Genomic DNA, 16336 nt, shown 5'->3' with positions numbered 1-16336 from the left:
AGTACATGATGTGATGTTTGTCGTGAATAGTAATTAGATATATCCAGGGGTTCAAGAGATTCTTTGTACACCAGTATTTTATTTCAAAAGTGGTCAAGTGTGACCTTTGAACTTTGACCTTGACCGATGACCACCAAAAAATCATCATGTGTAGAATTCCATACCAGTTATTATCATGTTATAGTGTGAATATGAAATACATATGTCAATGGGTTCAAGACATATATACTGAAACGAAAAAGAAACGCAACATGGAAAATTGTGATTAATTTTGTATTAAATATACATATCTGTATAAAAATCGCGGAAATAAACATGCACCCTGCCTAACACCCATACCAATCTTCAAAATCACCCAAGTGTGACTAGAGACCTATGCACTTCCGGCGCGGTAAAAACATCAAAAACCGTGCCTGTACAAACATATGCGTTCTTTTTTCATTCAAACCAGTATCAATTCATCACTAACATTGAGCCACATCATCGCCAATACTTTTGCAAACAATAATTCCTTTTACAATTATGCCACGGTTATCAAAGGTTGATAGAGGACGTGCTATAGCGATGCTTCTGGCAGGGAACACGCAACTTCACGTCGCTCGACAATTCAGAGTTCACAAATCGACTATTAGTCGATTAGTTTCACGTCTTAACGCAACAGGAAGAGTCGATGACCAGCCGAGATCAGGACGTCCACGCGTAACGTCGCGACGTCAAGACCGGGTTCTTAGGTTGGCACACCTGCGTAACAGGAGATTAACGGCCGCTGAAACGGCAAGGAATACGATTGGTAATCATAACCGTCGAATTCATCCCCAAACAGTGATCAACAGACTGCGTGAGGCTAATTTGCGTGCAAGGCGACAGTACGTTGGTTTACCACTAACACCGCAACGTCGAGCACGTCGTATGCAATGGGCAACGGCACATATGCCCAGACGTTTTCCTATGAGACGTTGGAGGTCTATGCTCTTCACCGATGAATCTCGATTCACGTTATTTCGAGCAGATGGCCGTCAACGTGTGTACCGGCGTCGAGGCGAACGTTTTGCTGACGCCTGTGTTTTGGAACACGACCGATTTGGGGGTGGATCAGTTATGGTTTGGGCGGGAATCTCCCATGGTTTGAAGACGCCTTTGGTGATAGTCAATGGGAATTTAACGGCCGTACGCTATCGGGATGAGATCCTTAGGCCCCATGTTGTGCCGTTTGTTAGGCAGCATCATCTAACCTTTCAGCAAGATAACGCGAGACCACACGTTGCAAGAGTCTGTAGAGACTTTCTTGCGACACAGAACATTGTTTCTATAGATTGGCCTCCATATAGCCCCGACCTGTCCCCAATCGAGCATTTGTGGGATGAATTAGACAGAAGAATTCGAAATCGCCGTAACCCCCCAAATACCCTCCCTCAGTTAGCAAATGCACTCGTCCAAGAATGGAATAACATTCCAATACGGAAAGTCAATGCCCTGATGAACTCAATGCAACAAAGAATTAGAGATGTGATAACTGTTCGAGGAGGACACACACGATATTAGGGCACGGTTTCAAAACTGCTGCCATTTCAACTTGGATTCACGTAGGGTACTACCAATCATGACCTTCTAGCAAAGTGACCTGTTCTTAAAAATCTCTAAACATTTAAAGGATGTTACATCAATATTCAATATTAACTATTACATATGAAATTTAAACATAATGCTCACAAGTATTATTTTATTAAACCTACAATTTGAAGTTGCGTTTCTTTTTCGTTTCAGTATATATTGTCCAAAAGCTTTTTAATTACAAAAGTTGTCTCGTGTGACTTTTTGATAATGACCTGGTCGATAACAACCAAGATCAAATAAGTTGTGGACCTTGATCTCATGGTGTGAATATGAACTAAATATGGCTAGGGGTTGATGAGATACAACTGTATCCCGGACGGACGAATAGTCAATCTATAACACAGTAGTTCACCTCGAACACAGCAATAGTGTGCCTTAGAAACAAGAGGAGTTAGATAATGTCGGACACCGGGAAGTTAATGTCGGACACCGGGAAGTTAATGTCGGACACAGGGGAAGTTAATGTCGGACACGAGGGAAGTTAATGTCGGACACGAGGGAAGTTAATGTCGGACAGAGGGGAACTTAATGTGGGACACAGGGGAACTTAATGTGGGACACAGGGAAACTTAATGTGGGACACAGGGAAACTTAATGTTGGACACAAGAGAACGTAATGTGGGACACAGGGGAACTTAATGTCGGACACAGGGGAACTTAATGTCGGACACGAGGGAACTTAATGTCGGACACAGTGGAACTTAATGTCGGACACAGGGGAACTTAATGTCGGACACGAGGGAACTTAATGTCGGACACAGTGGAACTTAATGTCGGATACAGTGGAACTTAATGTCGGATACAGGGGAAGTTAATGTCGGACACAGGGGGAGTTAATGTCGGACACAGGGGAACTTAATGTCGGACACAGGGGAAGTTAATGTCGGACACAGGGGAAGTTAATGTCGGACACCGGGGAAGTTAATGTCGGACACAGGGGAACTTAATGTCGGACACATGGGAAGTTAATCTCGGACACAGGGAAAGTTTATGCCGGACACAGGGGAACTTAATGTCGGACACATGGGAAGTTAATCTCGGACACAGGGGAAGTTAATCTCGGACACAGGGGAACTTAATGTCGGACACATGGGAATTTAATGTCGGACACAGGGGAACTTAATGTCGGACACATGGGAAGTTAATCTCGGACACAGGGGAACTTAATGTCGGACACAGGGGAACTTAATGTCGGACACATGGGAATTTAATGTCGGACACATGGGAAGTTAATCTCGGACACAGGGACAGTTTATGTCGGACACAGGGGAAGTTAATGTCGGACGCAGGGGAACTTAATGTCGGACACAGGGGAACTTAATGTCGGACACAGGGGAACTTAATGTCGGACACAGGGGAACTTAATGTCGGATACAGTGGAACTTAATGTCGGATACAGGGGAATTTAATGTCGGACACAGGGGGAGTTAATGTCGGACACAGGGGAACTTAATGTCGGACACAGGGGAACTCAATGTCGGACACAGGGGAAGTTAATCTCGGACACAGGGGGAGTTAATGTCGGACACAGGGGAACTTAATGTCGGACACATGGGAAGTTAATCTCGGACACAGGGAAAGTTAATGTCGGACACAGGGGAAGTTAATGTCGGACACAGGGGAAAGTTAATCTCGGACACAGGGACAGTTTATGTCGGACACAGGGGAAGTTAATGTCGGACACAGGGGAACTTAATGTCGGACACAGGGGAACTTAATGTCGGACACAGGGGAACTTAATGTCGGACACAGGGGAACTTAATGTCGGACACAGGGGAACTTAATGTCGGACACAGGGGAAGTTAATGTCGGACACAGGGGAACTTAATGTCGGACACAGGGGAACTCAATGTCGGTCATAGGGAAGTTAATGTCGGACACAGGGGAAGTTAATGCCGGACACAGGGGAACTTAATGTCGGACACAGTGGAACTTATTGTCGGACACAGGGGAAATTAATGTCGGACACAGGGGAACTTAATGTGGGATACATTGGAAGTTAATATCGGACACGGGGGGAGTTTATGTCGGACACAGGGGAAGTTAATGTTGGACACAGGGAAAGTCAATGTCGGACACAGGGGAAGTTAATGTCGGACACATGGGAACTTAATGTCGGACGCAGGGGGAGGAAACCTCGGACACAATGTCATGAGGATTAAACGCGATAAGTCATCTTTAAGGTATTGAATTGATGGTTGTGTGGTCATTGCATTTTTATTTGTGATTAACCTTCGATATTTGTACGGCGCATTGTGTTATCAAATTTTCTTCATTTAGTATTCATGACATATTTTCTGCAGTTATAAATTCCGAGTTTAATGGCTTGTCCGAACATGCCTTACCGGGGTCAATATTTAAGTGGGTGGCAGTTAGAACAATGAACATTGTACACCCAGACAAACTGCTGCATCAGGTATGGACTGGTCGGACAGGTGTTAGTATTACGTAACCGGTATATTTCTTGTAAGTCACCTGACCAGACCTATCCTTCGTAAACACAGACTTTATACATCATCATCTTAGTTTTAAACCCCCACAAACAATCTCGGGATGGATTGTGATAGGTAAGGTGGGTAAGTCGTCGAGGTTCGACTTGAACCTCGGAGATGTCAACCGAAATTACAACACCTGATAACGATGAGGTCAAGTAGCGAGGAACAATGGGTTTACCAAGTATACTTATACCAAATATACCTGTATTGTACCCATGCTTACATTGCTTTATTTCCTTTGTGTATATACATAAGTTTGTTGGGTTTTTTTTTTTTTTTTTGCTTTGTTTGTTTGTTTGTTGTTTTTTTTTTTTGCTTTGTTTTGTTTTTAATTATTTTAACAAAGGTGACCCAATATTTATATTAAGATATAATTCCATAAATTCCCTTTAGGGTTCCTCATCGCAATTCTCGCGGAGTAATTCGGTGATGTACTTACGATAGTATTCATTTACAAGAAAGATGCGGACATTATTTGTGGTAGCGTGGATCAACAGTTTATTTGTTTTTTATGTGTATGGAAGATCTAAGGATCCGCTTCCGTGTCGTAAGTAAAATTTTATGGAAAAATTATATATTCTGGAAAAAAATATATAAACTTAATAGATATCGCACATGCTTATTGTTGATAACAAATCGCCTTCACGATAAAATCGCACAAACGCCCCATCGTTACGATGGACGGGTGTAAAATTGACTTTGTTTAGGCTAACAAACCTCGAGGATTATCGCCTTTAGACGGTTAACAATTCATTGTATTAATCTTAACGAAGTCAATATATATTTTGTTATATGAAACGATACATCACTATACCATTTTTATTTTCAAAATGAATTCTGAATTTAACACAATTAAGTTAACACAATTTAACACAGTTAAGTTAACACAATTTAACATTATCAAGTTAACACAATTTAACATAATTAATTTCAACAATATTCACATTTATTAGTAGATTGATATCTAATAAAGCAATAAACGCCAGGATAGTACAGAGTTCTAATTTGAAGTTTTTCATTTACCATGACAGACTATTGTAATAGTACATGTAGCAGTTAAAACATTCTTCCTTCAGTTTCACTATTTTATTCCAAGTTATCAATTTGCCATACTTACCTCACATGGGAATTCGCCAGATTCAGGTTAAAATTTCATTTTGTCAAGACTTCTCAAAGTGATTTCGCCTAATCAGAAAACGTCAAAAGTTACGCCTTATAAGTTGCAGTTACACCAGTCCGTCTACGGGTGTAAAAATTGCGTTTGTGTGTGATTGTGTGTATCGATGGTGGTAAACTCGGTTAATTACTACTAGGCATATTTAGATAAACAAAAATGTAGATAATGGTGTTACCATAATTTGAATATCAGTTAAATAGCCTCAATATACCCACAATCTTCTTCAGAAAGGGGCCGCGGTGGCCGAGTGGTTAAGGTTTCCTGACACTTTAACACTAGCCCTCCACCTCTGGGTTACGAGTTCGAAACCTACGTGGGGCAGTTGCCAGGTACTGACTGTAGGCCGGTGGCTTTTCTCCGGGTATGCCGGCTTTCCTCCACCTTCAAAACCGTGCACGTCCTTAAATGGCCATGGCTGTTGAAAGGACGTTTAACAAAACAAACCAAAACAGAACTGGTTAATTTCTGTATAAGTTGCCTCTTAAAGGTATTATTACGGATTCTTAACCTCCACCTGTTGCTACAAAGAAATCAGTGTAAAGTATTGATATATATCATGATGTAGATATACACATATTCAGGTTTTTCATGTTATATCCCATGCACAGTTTTCTCCAGAACTTTAACGTGTGCGATGTATTCGTACACTAGATATACTAAAGATACAAACGCACTAAGGAAGGGATCAACAATGGACGTCTTCCTTTCTTCAAAATTGCTACATGTAAATTTTTCTCTACAGGTTCCCCAGGACAATGGGAGGCACAAGTTTACATGGTATGTATAGAAATGATTGACACTAATATCATTTACACAATTTTTTATTGAATATGTTATACTCGAATTGTTTGTTATAAATCATTGCAACATTTGCGTCTACTTTAAAAACCACATGTAACAATTTTGTTTCGCTCAGCACAAAGGCAAAAACGCGACGCATTAGTAAGTATTTATACTGAAATCTCATCAACTTTTTAATGTCATATAAGTTATTGGTCATTTTTATTATATTTTTAATGGGCTAACCTGTACCATCAACAGAGGAGATGTCAGCAGAGATGCTGTGTCAAATTACCGTAAAGGTGACGGTCTTTGCGCAACAAAACCATATACTTTAGTCCACGCAATCAGCACTATTACCGAAAGTTTACCCGCATTGGCTGCTCTACCACCGACTGGGAAGGTTAAAGGAACAGAATTAGTCCCTCTGACTGCCGCTGTAGAAACATCGGTCCCCAAACCCGAAACTCAGCTGCCTCCACCTTTGGTGCGGTTAGACGATTTACAGGTCTCTACTCCGATCCTGCCCGAACCTACCCGATCCTGCCTGATTCTACTCCGATCTTGCCCGATTCTGCCCGATCATGTCCGATCCTGTAAATCGTCTAACCCCCTTTGGTGGTATCTGGCGTCTCTTCAGCTCTGTCGTTAAGACGCCTTTGTTGGGCTCGCCACATCAAACCCTCCGCCTGCACATACGTCTGACTCTTCCCATGGTTTGCCTTTCGGGGGCTACTCAATGCAGTGGAGTCGGTCCCTTCAATAAAAAAGGGGGTGGATACTGTCAACAGGGTTATGGTCAAGAGGATGCTGCTCATGGTTTATTTACAGTAAAACTCATCAGCGTTGCCAGCAACTTTAGACATAAGTTTGGATTTTAAAACCCATGCATATGAATTTATTGAATTTGTGATTTGTTGTCGCAAACTCAAACTTTAGAACAATTTCAACTTCATGTGGAAGGCTCCAAACTTTCATTTGTTTAAAAAAAAAAGCAACATGTGAGGACAATTAACCAATAGACGTATGATGCCTTCTATATTTTTGTGGGAGTCTATGTTTTGGCCAGTCCCTGTGAGTCAGGTAACATTATTAAATATACAAGCATAATCCAAACTTTGTCAAAGCAGTCTGATCTTGCTCACGTGATGTCAAGCAATACAGCTATAGTAATGAGCGCCATTGTTTCCCAACGTTGCTTTGGGCGGCGGTCAATTACGAGTTATATTTACAGCAGGTATGTGCAATGTATTTAAAACAAAATCATCCAAATGGTGCCAATGTTCCGAGATGCATCCTGTTGCGTTGCTTGCTACAATCTCATTTTGCAATCGTAAGCTGCGATTGGGCGTAATATTGGTTGTAGGTAACAGTACTACTTGTGGCAGCATGACCAGTCTTCCTTAAGCTACGATCGTTCACGACTGGTAGGGTGTTCATGTACAACTGAACCTGCGACCACGGGAACTGCTCGAACGATCACCTATGATCACCTTCGTCTTAACACCATTTTGAACGTGACAAAAGACCTTCCTGCAACTAATTTTTCTTGTAAGATACCCCCACAAACTTTGGACACTATCGCACCTGTCTAAGATTTGTCAGCGATTTCAAAATCAGTCAATCGTAGGTAGGTTGTAAGCTTGGGACTTTTGTAATCAGAATCCAAACATTAACATTTTGATATTGTCTTCGATGATATCGCATAACTTGTATATGCTTATGAACTATTTGTCTTTTAAACTAGTTAATGTTCGGTAACAATGAACGAGAATATAAGATATCACATTGCTTTGAAATTTCGAAAATCCCGTATGTTGTTGCTAATTTCTGCTGAAGAAAAAATACAATTTTTTGTCTGTGTATATTCTTTTGCAATCAGTAGCGTCAACATTCTCTGTAAAAGGTCTCGGGTTGGGGTATGGTTCTTTATCCATCAGCCTAATTTGTGCGGTCTCCACCATAGACAAAATGTTATATTATCAAAAAAGAAGTTGTGAATATGCAATTTTAATTAATAAAAAATTGTCATATTTTAATCTAGTCAAATGTTTTTGTTATTGTGTATAGCGTCAGTCTTGCAAGCTCGTTCTTTCCAAGGTCATGTATAAAAGGATATAAATATATGCAAATTTTATATTCGTGTAACCATGGTATATACATCTAACTATAAGCAAAATGTATCATCTGCACTATGTGGTTGATTCGAAGGTTAAAGTCTTGAATTTCCTGTCGTGACTGCGCGGTGTTGAAAGCTACTCTGTACAGAATTTAAGGTATCGTTTTACATATTTCCTGAGTGTTGTAAGACATATGCCCCCTTTTTGTGAAACTGCATCATTTTCTATACCTGTTTGATGTAGAAGTCTTGGATTCTTTTTATTATTTTCAAAAAGATTTCAGGACTTATATTTGTATGAATGGATATAACAAGTAAGGGGTAAAGAAACGAAATAAGCTCTGGGATCCTTCATTTTGATACATACACCAGCGCCCTGGTAATATGGGGTTGGTCACAGGTAACAGGGTGGTCGGGTGGCTTAGTGATAACACACTTGCCTTTCATCTAGACGGCCTGGGTTCGATTCCTTGATCGGACGTGAAAGAGTACATTGTATGAGATCACCTGCCCAACCACCTGGACCAACAAGAGTGCTTGATATTTAGGTTGTGGTTAACTTGTTTTGCAAATGTTGTAAAAATAGATCAATTTTACGTGGTAACCGGAAATGGGTTGTATTTACACATTATTGTATTCTTTTGAGGGGATTATGGTCTGATAATGTCGACGAGGGATGGCAGAGTACTCGATTCGGAGGCGAGGGTGTACTATTTAACCTCAAGACAACACTTTCAGACTATTTTGCCCTCAAAAGAAGGCAATAAGTTTTTAGTATATAACATTCAACGAAAAAGTTCACCACCAGGGGGCATGTCAGCGTCAGCCATTTCTGTCGTCTGCATCCAGCAACATAGTAACAGAGATGCCACAATAGATTCGTGTTCAGTTTCGCGCCAAATTTTATAGTGCCGGAAGCAGAGTACTAACCTCTCAAAGTATCCGTTTGTCTAGCCATTGGGAAGAAAATGGTATATTATATAAATGTACTTCTTTCTTCTAAATCTGATCCGTCTTCGTTAAGGTGCGTTCAGGAGCCGCGGTGGCCGAGTGGTTAAGGTGTCGCGACACTTTAACACTAGCCCTCCACCACTGGGTTGCGAGTTCGAAACCTACGTGGGGCAGTTGCCAGGTACTGACCGTAGGCCGGTGGTTTTTCTCCGGGTACTCCGGCTTTCCTCCACCTCCAAAACCTGGCACGTCCTTAAATGACCCTGGCTGTTAATAGGACGTTAAACAAAAAACAAACCAAACCGTCTTCGTTATATAAATTGTGTAAATCCAACACTCCCACATGATGTTTGAATCATTTATGTTTTTAAGCAAAACGTTATGCTGAGATATACAGAGTGGCGTAATCTTAGTTACGATGCAGTCAACCAGAGGGAGTACCGGTCAGCGGAAGTGGATGTAGCGGCTGAGCATGAGCACATCGATACACTTATTCTCTGGAAAGAGGTATGCTATATGTTTTCAAATGATAAGTTTTCAACAAAATTAAGGCGCTTTATGTAAAGAACAATTATCAAATATTGAAGTCAGTACAATGTATTTTTCGGAAACAGGGACCTCTACAAATGGAAGTTGAAGGAATGTCAAAGGATTAGAAATTCGTTGATTATTAATTTATGCTGGTTTTTCAGAAGAAAATGTATGAGGTGAACAAGTTTCTGAATACGTGTACAATCACAAACCTGAGCGGAGCTTTTAGACCCCGGGGGGTTCCGGCGTCCAACACTACTTACGAGGAAGGTTACGCAATTGGAGGTCAGGGGATTCCCGGAGAGTACATGACAGTCTATAATTTCTACACAGAACTCCCAGACGGTGAGTGGTAGGGAGGTCAGGGGATACCCGGGGAGTACATAACGTTCTATAACTTCTACACAGAACTCCCAGACGGTGAGTGGTAGGGAGGTCAGGGGATACCCGGGGAGTACATGACAGTCTATAACTTCTACACAGAACTCCCAGACGGTGAGTGGTAGAGAGGTCAGGGGATACCCGGGGAGTACATGACAGTCTATAACTTCTACACAGAACTCCCAGACGGTGAGTGGTAGGGAGGTCAGGGGATACCCGGGGAGTACATAACGTTCTATAACTTCTACACAGAACTCCCAGACGGTGAGTGGTAGGGAGGTCAGGGGATACCCGGGGAGTACATAACGTTCTATAACTTCTACACAGAACTCCCAGACGGTGAGTGGTAGGGAGGTCAGGGGATACCCGGGGAGTACATGACAGTCTATAACTTCTACACAGAACTCCCAGACAGTGAGTGGTAGGGAGGTCAGGGGATACCCGGGGAGTACATGACGTTCTATAACTTCTACACAGAACTCCCAGACGGTGAATGGTAGAAAGGTCAGGGGATACCCGGGGAGTACATGACGTTCTATAACTTCTACACAGAACTCCCAGACGGTGAGTGGTAGGGAGGTCAGGGGATACCCGGGGAGTACATGACGTTCTATAACTTCTACACAGAACTCCCAGACGGTGAGTGGTAGGGAGGTCAGGGGATACCCGGAGAGTACATGACGGTCTATAACTTCTATACAGAACTCCCAGACGGTGAGTGGTAGAGAGGTCAGGGGATACCCGGGGAGTACATGACGTTCTATAACTTCTACACAGAACTCCCAGACGGTGAGTGGTAGAGAGGTCAGGGGATACCCGGGGAGTACATGACGTTCTATAACTTCTACAAAGACCTCCCAGACGGTGAGTGGTAGAGAGGTCAGGGGATACCCGGGGAGTACATGACGTTCTATAACTTCTACACAGAACTCCCAGACGGTGAGTGGTAGGGAGGTCAGGGGATACCCGGGGAGTACATGACAGTCTATAACTTCTACACAGAACTCCCAGACGGTGAGTGGTAGGGAGGTCAGGGGATACCCGGGGAGTACAGGACGGCCTATAACTTCTACACAGAACTCCCAGACGGTGAGTGGTAGGGAGGTCAGAGGATACCCGGGGAGTACATGACGTTCTATAACTTCTACACAGAACTCCCAGACGGTTAATGGTAGAGAGGTCAGGGGATACCCGGGGAGTACATGACGTTATATAACTTCTACACAGAACTCCCAGACGGTGAATGGTAGAGAGGTCATGGGATACCCGGGGAGTACATGACGTTATATAACTTCTACACAGAACTCCCAGACGGTGAATGGTAGAGAGGTCAGGGGATACCCGGGGAGTACATGACGTCTATAACTTATACACAGAACTCCCAGACGGTGAGTGGTAGGGAGGTCAGGGGATTCCCGGAGAGTACATGACAGTCTATAAATTCTACACAGAACTCCCAGACGGTGAATGGTAGAGAGGTCATGGGATACCCGGGGAGTACATGACGGTCTATAACTTCTACACAGAACTCCCAAATATAATTACATTATATACAAAAAAATATTATCCTATAGAGTATGGCGTGTCAAACGTGCAATATTCAATAATTGTAAATATATGTACAATAATACACACACACACACACACATTTATATATATATATATATATATATATACATATATATGCAATAAAAAATGTTTATGTGCAATAAACTGTATTTATATGCAATATTTATACAAATGTATTTGCATAACTACAAATATTTATGTAATAGAAAATATATATATATGTGCAATAAAATAATGAGTCATTTCTGACTTACATACAACTCTCTTCCACCTTCATTACAAACCCCTTTGACTTACGTTCCATGGCCGCAACTTCCCAGCTATGACTGCATGTTACAGCGCCAGGATGATTTGCTCATCCAATCAAACAAGCCGTAACATCAACCTCAGATGAGGTAACAGATGCTATCCCACAATGCAAATTATCGCAAATATATACATTTTATTGCACAAATATATTTTTTATTTCACATACATATTTGTATTGCATATACATGTATATTCTTTGTAAATATAAATGTTGCTCATAAATATGTTTTATTCCATATATATTTTTATTGCATATACATTTACAATTGTTGCACATAAATATTTTAAATACATATATATATATTGTTGCACATATATTTACAATTATTGAATGTTGCAACGTTTGACATGCCATATCAGAGTGCTCTTTTCTTACAGCACATTTTAAACCAGTCGGTTGTTTTACTGGTGACGTAGGTTGAAATATTAACAATGTAATAGGATAACGTTTATTTTATAAGTACTTTGCTGCATTTTATTTATGTGCTTATTTGCATTATCATACATTTTACAAAGATTGGGAGGGACAATGCTTCCACGACCAGAACGTGATATTTCAGTATGATGACACTATCAAATGACCATCTCTCATCGTCTTCCATAGATAATGACCTCATTTATTCAAAGAAATGAAAAAATGACAAAATCAGATATTTCATCAGAGAAGCAATACAATTTCAGACTTTATTACGAGTCGGCAAGAGGATAAATAGGAACAGGTTGGTGGGTAACTAAAAGATGTCCTCGCTTTACCGAACTAATTAATTATTCAACCTTCCTGAAACTTTATACGCTTACTCACACCTATCATTTCTTGTACGAGCTTGTGTTTCAACCACCGGAGGTTAAAATTGACGTCACTGTTACTAAAAATAGGTCTTCGCTCTACCGACTTTATTAATTATTTAAATTTACTGAAACCAATACACACTTAATTACAGTCATCTAGATCTATTGGACGAAATTGCATTTCATCCAATTGGGCTCAAAATGAAGTTACTGCTACTATGAAAAGATTTTAAAAATCCGTGCTCAATCCGATTGGGCTGATCAGAATCTTAATGCACAGCCATCTTGACTTCTACGAGTTCAAGTTTCCGATGACCTTGACCTTCCAACTTCATTAATGCCCTCATAGTCCTGGAACTCCATACAGTTACTACATGTAACAACAATCGTCCTTTGACCATTTGGGTTTTTGTCGTCCTGTGACCTTTAAGGTTTTTGTCGTCCTTTGGATATTTGGGTTTTAATCTCATGGAGTCAAAATTTAGGTCACTGCTACTCTGCTACTAACAAAAGATGTCTGACGCGATCACTCTACCAACTTCATGAATTATTTCTGACTTTCCTAAAATTCCATACCCTTACATCTTCTTGTAATTATCCTAAAATGTTATGCACTTATTCACAGCTATGATCTTTTGAATGGATTTGCATTTTTAATCACACGTGCTCCAAATTGAGACCACCAACTTCGTTAATTATGGAATATATATAATTTATTGTTAATAATCAAAACTCTTCTCCGAACTATTATATCTTGTCATGATATGTCGTTGTGTTTTCCTGAGCGACATTGGAATTAGAATATGCTTACCATCTTTTGTTAGGTAATGGTCAATGTTGAACAGCGAAGGGATTCGTATCGCTTGAGATGCATTGTTTCATTAGTATTGATTCGATCATCTGGAATGGTTTGATATAGTGTTACATTCATAAATTGTAATTTCGTCTATCGACCAATAACGTACTAGATTTTTTTGTTGATTTTTGTTGTTTTTTTTTTTTTTTTTTTGTTATTTTGTTTTTGTTTTTGTTTTTGGTTTTTTTTTTTTAATATTTTTCAGTAACTGTTGTCTTAATTTTTATAAGACCATATTTGTTTTTTTATTTTCAATCATATATCAATACCTTCGTCTTGTGTTTGCCAGGTCACCTGACCAGTCTCGTGTCCCATCCAAGCTGCTTCCCTATCTGGGACTACCACTATACGACCGACCAGGGGATCCAACACACCATGTAAGTTTCTGGCTCGGCTTGTTACTATCTATCATCCCTTCCCAAACTGTATTGGGCTGGGTCATTTCGGGATTAATGTGCAGTAACATGGACATTTACCTGGTCTTAAGAACTATACTTTTTGACAGGTCTAATTTCCTAATAATCCAATACGACTATGTTAGAGGTGGCCCTGGATTGACGACACCGTTTTCTCTGCAACCGTTAAAAATCGCCAATCCTTCTATTGTTAATAATTAAATAAGAAATGGGGTCTTGGTAATGCTGTTCTTTATAATTACATAATCACATGTTTTCTAAAAGAGCCGTGATTATTTCTAGATACAGAAGAACTAGCGTAGAATATCATAATTCAATGCCAGTGAGAAAATTGACATATTTCATTTTGAGTTTTAAAGAAATAAATTCGTTCCTGAACCAGAGAAAAATTAACATACATCTAAAAGCAAAAGAGAACTTAATGTATACTCCTGAGAAAATAACGGCATTTTTGAACCAGGGGATAAATTGACATATTCCTGAGTTAGGAAGATAATTGCTATACTTCCGAAGCAGGTTGAACCAGCAGCTCGAATCATAACGAATCCGCTGCTAACTTCAGCCCGCTTTCTTCTGAGCTAGAGAGAAAAATGACAAATATTGTTCTAGGGAGAAATTGATAGATCTGTTGCTTTTAGCTAGCGCCCATTGATATTGCTATATCATAAATGACATTTATTAAAATTTAAATTCCTCTTACAGATACCAGGGAGTGACTGTTGGAATAACCGATCCGAGTGTGTTTGATGTCCCAAAACTGTGCCTCAAATAGATATCTTAACAAACAGCTAGATGTGTTTACTTTTAACAAAATTAACGTTTACACGTGAAATATACTATATTTTCTATTTTAATTTGTAATAAAATATATAAGTTGTGGTATGTGTGCTATTTTTCATTAATGTTGAACAAGTTGCTACAGCGCCGACGAAGAGTAATTGTGATTGGTTTAAAACAAGAATAGGCTGTAGTGTATTGTTATACAATACCCCAAAGTAAATACTTTATACTAGTACCACCTTCCAAAAGTTAAAGCTTCCAATTGTACCTTTTAAATTTAAAATGGAAAAATAATTATTTGCATCCCGAAGAAAGTCTATCTTGCTCCGCTTCTACCAACTTCGACATTTTCGTGGTACATGTAGGAAAGGTTTATTTTAAGAAAGATAAATTCTGTTATTTTTAACAATGTAGTTCTTTATTCATGTACACGTAGAATTGAGATATCACTTTGTGATATTATCATTATGCACATAGTTGGTACTTGTTTTTACATGAACACATCTATGCCAGCTGTTAATTTTTGTATGTATATATTTCCACTGAGGACTCGAGTTATACCAAACACATGTTAGACAATATACATCATCTTTAGTAGCTGATACGGACCCTGTGCAGTTTACAATTCTACCTGTTTGAAGAAGCATGTTCAGTTAGCCGAATACTATTGTATAATGCATCTTACATTAATTCATTACCATGTTTTAAGACCTGTCATTGTTTGTTGTCGATGTGATATCGCAGCCAGTTACTCCACAACGACTATTATCCTTCAATATAAACATTCCCCACCTGAGGTAAATCTGGGTATTACATCAAATCATAAAACTGGGCTTAATTAATACTCATTGCACCGAGTGAGCACTCACTTCTACTGAGTAAGAATTGCCCCTTACAAGCTTCAGCAGACGTCTTTCATGAAAAATTTGATGACGATACCAATAATCAAAGAAGAATACGGACATCCCTGAACGACAGGTAGCACAGGAGTTGTTCACCACAGAATGAAAGATTTGTATCATAACGATTTAAATTTAAAAAAAAAAAAACGTTGTCTGGGTCGATACTCGAGTAATTCAATTTGACATCACGGATGATGACAGTAATGGACGTAAAATTGAAAAAGAGAGAGAAGGAAAATATAAGAGAGGAAGAAAACCAGATAAACAAAACTTGCACACAACAACATCAGATTAACATAAGATAACTACTTTATTTAACATGAAAATCAAACTTATCTGTTATTCGAACTCGTTACACTTAAACCTGTGCTCACAAACTCACCGACGTAACCACAAAGCCTTCACGACTGATTCCACAACGTGTAAAGTCGCAGGCATCATTTTAAACAGTTGCATATATACGTATACACATATGCAATTTACCTATTTTCCTTTCTTGAATATCGACTCGTCTGCCAAACATTTGATTAGGTAAATATATAATTTAGTGTAAACATGGTGCGGGTGATGTTTTGGAGAGACAGTTCAGAAGTTGCAGGGAATTGCCATCATAACCTTTGAACTTTGACGTCGAGGGGGATATGAAAGACAGCAGTTGTTTATGAAC

At 39.8% G+C, this 16336-nt stretch overlaps 1 protein-coding gene across 1 annotated transcript; it reads left to right on the top strand.

Annotated features, from left to right (window-relative positions):
* The first annotated feature begins 4515 nt into the window (after positions 1 to 4515).
* Positions 4516 to 14864, top strand: LOC117322926 (mammalian ependymin-related protein 1-like). Its single transcript, XM_033877891.1, has 6 exons — positions 4516 to 4656; positions 6029 to 6063; positions 9509 to 9643; positions 9829 to 10012; positions 13861 to 13948; positions 14690 to 14864. The coding sequence occupies exons 1-6, from the start codon at positions 4572 to 4574 to the stop codon at positions 14757 to 14759; spliced, it is 597 nt and encodes a 198-aa protein (XP_033733782.1). The 5' UTR covers positions 4516 to 4571; the 3' UTR covers positions 14760 to 14864.
* Positions 14865 to 16336: the final 1472 nt, after the last annotated feature.

This window comes from Pecten maximus, chromosome 3 (genome assembly GCF_902652985.1).
Source record: "Pecten maximus chromosome 3, xPecMax1.1, whole genome shotgun sequence".
Taxonomy (NCBI): domain Eukaryota; kingdom Metazoa; phylum Mollusca; class Bivalvia; order Pectinida; family Pectinidae; genus Pecten; species Pecten maximus.
Note: the sequence above shows the minus strand (reverse complement) of the source record. Positions and strands in the feature narration are given on the sequence as shown.